This window comes from Gymnoscopelus microlampas (assembly GCF_963454915.1).
Source record: "Gymnoscopelus microlampas genome assembly, chromosome: 2".
Taxonomy (NCBI): domain Eukaryota; kingdom Metazoa; phylum Chordata; class Actinopteri; order Myctophiformes; family Myctophidae; genus Gymnoscopelus; species Gymnoscopelus microlampas.
In genome coordinates, this window is record NC_139939.1 from 17,042,175 (window position 1) to 17,049,674 (window position 7,500).

The 7,500-nt window shown below is 41.8% G+C and overlaps 1 protein-coding gene across 1 annotated transcript in view; it reads right to left on the bottom strand.

The window, feature by feature from the left end:
- tmem192 (transmembrane protein 192) overlaps positions 1–7,500 on the bottom strand; it is a 16,787-nt gene that overhangs the window by 6,663 nt on the left and 2,624 nt on the right. The window contains exons 3-4 of the mRNA XM_084083722.1: positions 4,802–5,072; positions 3,292–3,429 (exon numbers count right to left, since the gene is read on the bottom strand). Coding sequence (XP_083939848.1) covers positions 3,292–3,429; positions 4,802–5,072 — 409 coding nt within the window. The remainder of the gene's footprint in view (positions 1–3,291; positions 3,430–4,801; positions 5,073–7,500) is intronic.

Consider the following 7,500-nt stretch of genomic DNA (forward strand, 5'->3'; position numbering starts at 1 on the left):
GTTTGAGTCCCATTCAGGATATATCAACCCCCCTCTGCTCTCTCTCTCTCTCCTACAGTCGGTAAAACAAAACCCATTAAAAAGGAATGTTAATAACGGATAGTTTCTCATTACTATGCTTTCATGAGCTGATTGATGCCACCTTTGCTGAGTGCGTCAGATGGTGTGTGTGTGTGTGTGTGTGTGTGTGTGTGTGTGTGTGTGTGTGTGTGTGTGTGTGTGTACATCCGTGTTTGTAAGTGATCATGACTGTGTTTGTGTTGGAATGAAGCGGCTTGAGTTACAAAGCGTCCCTAAGTTCGGGTCGTGCCTGGCTACACTGATCCAACCTGGAATGTGATAGGCACACAAAAATACCCCCCCCCCCCCCCCCCCCACACACACACACACACACACACAGTGTCAATGTGTTTGGGTGGAGTTGAGCAGAGAAGCTAGCCCTTGGCCGGTTCTCAACTTTAGATTAGCCGAGGGCTTTAGACTCTAAACTAAAGCCTAATGCATCTTATCTCCTCTCTCCTCCTCTTCTCCTCGGTATCTCAGCCTCATATCTGTGCCCCGTGGCTCCTAAAGGCTCCTTTATTATGGATTTCCTTTCAATGCAGCCACTTCAATATCAATATCCTCTGCTGCAGTATCTGTGATAGGAGTTTTCTTTCACCATCTGTATATAATTGGTCCTCATTAATGCTCATTATAATTTGGTACCATTTTCTGTCTACTTGGTCTGTGTCTCAGAGGAGGGCTGTGGACAGTTCAGAAACCTGCCTAGTGCCTACCAGTGACATCATCGATGGGGAATCCAAGCTAACAGAAACTGCAGGCTTTCTATTCCTGCAAAGTTAGCATGCTATAATGGAAGCCATTGTTCTCACAATAGTAAAAAAATAAATAAATAGCAGAAGCATTAGTGTGGACTCATTTCACGAAGGTTGAAAATGGGTGAAGTCGTCCTTTAAGCCCTGTATACTTCGTCATACTGCTTGTGGTGAGTCAAGCACTTGGCAGACATTGATGGAGGACTAGAGAGAGAGAGAGAGACATAGAGAGTCCCCGGGATCAATAAAGGTTAATCTTATCTTATCTAACAGTAGTGTCTGCAGCTGTTTATGGTTTTTGCATGACATAATAAATGACACATGATAAACATGAGCAATTGCAATAAAATGTGTTTAAATCTGACATCTTGGGAACATGTAGCATAGGTAAAAACTGTCCAGTATTTTGTGCCCACTTTCCTTTCATGATTGATAAATAGGTTAGCGCTCCACCGGTACCTGCTATGGACACTGCAAACATTATGGACTAGTGTTGCCAGATTCTGTGAGAGAAACAAGCAACCAGGTCTAGGAAAACCAGCCCAAAAGAAGCAACTATGGGCCACCTGAGCATCAGCTATTTGAAAATAGCAGATCTACAAGCTCACAACGCGTCGCGATGCGACGCGTTGTGAGCTTGTAGATCGGCTATTTTCAAATACAATCTTGCGGGGAGATTATAATAAGCAGATCTGGCAACCCTGATCATGGACTTATCATAACCACTGAATGCAGCGACAATGCAATGCGAGCGTAAGTAATGCTAGGAAGAGACAGGGGGGTGCAGAGAGAGAGAGAGAGAGAGAGAGAGAGGAAGAGACACAGTTGAAGTTAACTGAGAGAGAAAAAGAGAGAGAGAGGGGGGGACAGAGAAGCAGAGACAGAGAAAAGATGGGGAGGTGGGTGAATGGCTGAATTGTCTTTGCTATTGACTGGCTGTGGAGAGGGTGTGGCCACGGCCGTTGTGATGCAAACGCCTCCAGATACAGTGTGGGGGTAGCGAGTGTGTGTGTGTGTGTGTGTGTGTGTGTGTGTGTGTGTGTGTGTGTGTGTGTGTGTGTGTGTGTGTGTGTGTGTGTGTGTGTGTGTGTGTTGTATTTTGTAGGGCGTGTCTTCTCAATAGCACTACCACTGTTATTAAAAGCTACAACACTTTCCGTAACATGGCATCACAGGGTCATAACTCATCCATGAGTGAAACATTAATTCTGTGGCGTCCACGGGACGTTAAACTGTGCAAATGGATATTCACAAATGCCCCTGCTAACAAATTCAACTCTAAAGCTACATTTCAACTATGGTTTGTAAACCAACAATTTAAGGCCACAAAAACTCAGTGTTAGCCAGTAGCCACCGGGGTTCCGCAGGGCTCCATCCTTGGCCCACTCCCTTTTCCCTCTAGTCTTTACCAAATGATTGCCTATGAAATACCCAGAATATAGAAACTAGGGTTCAAGTCTTTAATTATCTTTGTACCCTATATCAATGTGTACAATTTCAATTGTAGAGGACGCTCATATCTAGAGTGACTTGCTGCTCACAACACTGCAATTGCTTATGCCAGGCCAGATAGGGGCAATCACACCTCAACACAGTTAATATAATGTGTGCAAATGGAAGCACTAGTTTAATGTCCTTCTGGACAGGGAGTTTTGTATTATAGAACCAACTGGATTAAAGTAAGAGAGTGTGTGTGTGTGTGTGTGTGTGTGTGTGTGTGTGTGTGTGTGTGTGTGTGTGTGTGTGTGTGTGTGTGTGTGTGTGTGTGTGTGTGTGTGTGTGTGTGTGTGTGTGTGTGTGTGTGTGTGTGTGTGTGTGTGTGTGTGTGTGGCCGGTGGCTCCAGGGGCCCGGCCTTCACACCTCACAACTGGACCTTTTATTTTTGTTAGGATTTGGGCGCACTTTGTGGGCCGCGGCAGTGAGCGGGCCCACTTAAAGCATTATCATCAGACCCCCCCTCAAATATGTTTTGCTACGTCATCAGCATTTGTAAACGTGCGTGAATGCAGGTTCCGCTGCACAGTGCTGCAGTGACAACAATGTACCCTAATCATGAACAGAATTAGATGCCATAAAGCTAAAAAACGTGAAGACAAAGAGACAGATGGACCAGGCAATCTCCAAACTGTCCAAATTAGGTGCATATTTCGTTGGCTTCATCATCCACCTGTTGCATCTCCAAATGAGCCTGACGTTACAGTGATTAATACACCACTACGTAACGCTACCTTCATCTGGGTCAGGGAGACACATTAACAGGTAGGCTACAGTACTGTTTGTCACTGTATGCATTATTAGTACATTGAGGTTCAATGTAGCTGTCTAGCCTACTGACTGTATATCATGCCCAAATAGTGTAGCCTTCGGTTCGGGGGGCCTGTTCATGCGCTCTGCCTACCGGCCCGGCTTTGACTTGTGTTGTTCTGCCACTGGGGTGTGTGTGTGTGTGTGTGTGTTATCTAAGATTCTTACCCATATAGTAGATCAGACATGGCACCACCAGCACCAGCTCCAACAGAAGAATGATCACCAGCATGATGCCAAACCATTCGTCTGACAACTTACTACGTGGCAACTTGACATCCACGAGTAGCAACAATGCCACGTTACCTACACACGCACACGCACACGCATACGCACACACACACACACACACACACACACACACACACACACACACACACACACACACACACACACACACACACACACACACACACACACACACACACACACACACACACACACACACCATGATATTACTATCACAACGATGCCCTCTTGTGGTGAACAAATAAATACAACTTGATATTTTATTTGCAATAAAAAGTGTGTGTGTGTGTGTGTGTGTGTGTGTGTGCGCGCCTTTAATGGAAAATGTGATGATGTATTTATTTTCACACCACAAGAAGGCATTGCTGTGATAGTAATACAGTATCATGATGTGTGTGTGTGTACACTTTTTATTGCAAATAAAATAGCAGAAGGGAGAAATCTCCCGTCAAGGCTTTCTGACAGACAATGGTGCCCTCTTGTGGTAGGAAAAGAAATACAACTTCACATTTTGCAATGAAATGTTTATGCTCACTGCTATGGAAGTCCATACCCAAAAATGTAAAAGATAAATACCACAATGAAATAAATAAAATCCACAATCAAATAAATAGAAAATGCAATGAAATAAAAAACAATTTAATTGTATTTTTGATTTATATCATTGCGTTTTTTATTTATTTCACTGTGGTATTTATTTTTGGACTTATGGACTTCCATACACTGCTGGTAGTATTTTAGTTAATTGACCTGTTGATGACGGTGACGAAAATAATAATAATAACAACGATGATAATAATAATACTAGTATCTCTGTCTGTACACAGCTCATGGTAGGGCTGTCACGACCACAACATTTCAGTTGACGATCAATTGCCATACAAATAATTGCGATTAACGATTCAATTATGTTTGTTGTTGAAAAGTGGAGCATATGAATAAAAATCACATTTCTGTTCGGCTTTTAGGCTTCGTAATCAAACATTGCACAGATATGACAAATTATTTGAATATAAAAATAAATATAATAAAATAATACAAATTAAATATTATATATTAATACTAAAAACAATTTAAAATAGCGATAATAGCTGTTCTACAAGCTTACAACTCGTCAAAAACTTGTAGATCTGCTATTTCCACTTTTTTTTAAATATTTGAATGGAAACAATTCTGACAATTATGCAAAATAATTGCGATTGTCTCAAATCATTGCGATTAGGCAATTATGTAATAGACCTCATGCTGTGGACAAATACATATCATTTTGGGGGTCCTTGACAAACGTTTGAGAACCACTGATATAATAGCAACATAAGTTTCCCCCCCCCCCCCCCCCCCAATTCTTTTTTAGGATTTAGAAGACATTTGTAGAATCCACAGATTGCGTTCCCCGTCTAAATGTGTTAACGGTGACAGGCCTATATACCTGTAGAGTGGATGGTGAAGGGCAGGTGGTTGAGGCCCTGCGTGTGTCTGTAGAAGCTGAGGTAGCCTCTCCTCCTGGCCTTGCTGTGGTGGTGCCGCACGCACACGTTGAAGAACAGCACCAGCACCCACAGGCACGTCTTCCCGTAAACGACGGCGCTTCCACCGGAAACGTCTCCCAGCACGCTCGCACAACGAGCGCGTCGCGTCGCGTCGTCGGTGTCGAACACGCACAGCACGACCACGGTCACCGACAGCGTCACGTACGCCACCTAGTGGAAAAGCGGAGGAGAGGAAGAAGCACACATAATTATATTATACACGGTCATTTTTACCCATTACAACCAGGGAACGCATCTGTGTCATTTTAGATTTTAGCTATACGTATATATACTGTATATAGCAACATAGGTTTTTCAGAAAACTCTTAGGATTTCTGCTCAAAAATAGAAGATGTACAAGCTCACAGCGCTGCAAGCTTGTACATCTGCCTATTTTCTTTACATTTTTGAAAACTCTTGAATAAATTAGATTTTTTTAAACAAATCTTCTCTTCTGGGTGTACCTGGCACAAAACATTTTCAGATGGTGGTCCGTGGCCAAATACACATTAATCTGGGGGTCCTTGGCACCTTCGAGAACTACTGATTTAGAAGGCATTTTGTAGAATCGGCCTCAGGTCTTAACACAATCCCTTCCAGAGGGTTTTTTTTTTGTTTTACTTCCCCCACTGCCAGCATTAGTTGCAATGTTAAAAAAACATTTTTTAAGTAGTCACAAAATATTTTCCATGATCACCGTCCTCACGGTGATCCCCTCATTACACACACACAGGAGTCTCGTAGAATCGTTGAAAAAAATAATCCGATTGCGGTAATCCGTTCCATAATTGCAGCCAATTGAAAATAGCATGTTTCACCCAAAATAACATGGTAAAAAAAAAAGTACACAGGAGCTGAGATACAGGATTTTAAAGGGAGCTAGAAATCTTTGGACCACGATATCTCTGGTTCTGTGTGGATAAATTGAAAAAAGAAAAAAAAAAAGAAGGAAAAAAAAGAATATATTTTGAAAAACGGTTATACTCGTGGTTGGGCAGATAACGGGGTAGTTTTCCAACAACGTGTATAACCGTTGTTGGTAGGTAATGTGTTAATGGGTTAACTTGCAGTGTGTTTAACAAACAGCACCCTTGTTCTCCTACTTTTGTAAAGACAAGTACAGTCAAATGAGATACACTAAATGGTTATTCTTTGTCAAAATTAAGCAATCACTTCATTTTTTTTATGCATTTCAAAGTGCAGAATGGTCCCTGGAGGAAATGTTTGAGCAAAATGCAAGCGTAGTTAATGTAATTCTCATTTTCACTCTTCAATGATGTTTAGCCAACACTTACTAGGGTTATTTAGGTAAGTTCAGTAACATTTGAATGACTTTGGAGAAAACGCAAACAAAATTCAGTCCCAGGTGCAGGCAAGCCGAAAGGCGAATCAAAGAAGATGGAGACAAACTTTGATTCAGACATTATTGCAATATTTAAAATACTGCCATCTGTCCTCATCTCTGTCGGTTATACTATACATTTAGTAATGAACAAAATCAGTTTCTCTACCGCTGGGTCAGGGGCCCTAAAATGGTGTTCTGATTCTGAGAAATCTCTAAAAAATAAACTGGACAATTGGTCTATGTTTACGTTAAAATATATGAATGAAGTTGTGAGTGGTCAATGACATGTATTGACATCAGTATGCTATATTAACCCATTCAATCCGGGAAGGCATCTGTGACAATTTAGATTTGATCTATAACCATTATTTTATACTTTGGCCATTCAAAAATAGCAGATCTACAAGCTCATAGCGGCACATGAGCTTGTTGATCTGCTATTTTTTTTAAACCTTGAACAGTTGTGCATATCTTTGAATATATATATACTTAAAGCGCACATTTGTAATTTTGCTTCTGGGGGTCCCTGGAACTCAATATTTTGAGATGGGGGTCCGCGGCCAAATACATATCATTTTGGGGGTCTTTGACATGAAAACGTTTGAGAACCACTGATATTATAGCAACATACGTGTTTCAGAAACCTGTTAGGATTTAGGAGACATTTGTAGAATCCGCCTCAGGTCGTAATGGGTTAAAGGAGACATCCGGTCATTTTAAGTGTTATGTTTGATGTGTGTCAAATCACTTACCAACGTAGAAATGAAAATCGCGTGACTCCACAGATCCCCCTATCGACCCCCACCGTTGGCATTATAGGAGTATATAGGATAGCAGCAATTCGCCTATTTTAACAAATGTAAAGTCTGTTTTTTTCTCCTAGTACTCATTGTGGAGTCCCATGATAACGTAACAGGCGCTAAAACTCAGAGAAGCTAACGGCTAATAACAGAACGAGCTAATGCTGGGGCTGCTTATCTCTCTGCATGGCAGCCCCAGGTTGCCAGGTCGGGAGAGAAACCAGCAACCAGCATTAGCTCGTTCTGTTATTAGCCGTTAGCTTGTCGGGAGTTTTAGCGCCTGTTACGTTATCATGGGACTCCACAATGAGTACTAGGAGAAAAAAACAGACTTTACATTTGTTAAAATAGGCGAATTGCTGCTATACTATATACTCCTATAATGCCAACGGTGGGGGTCGATAGGGGGATCTGTGGAGTCACGCGATTTTCATTCCTACGTTGGTAAGTGATT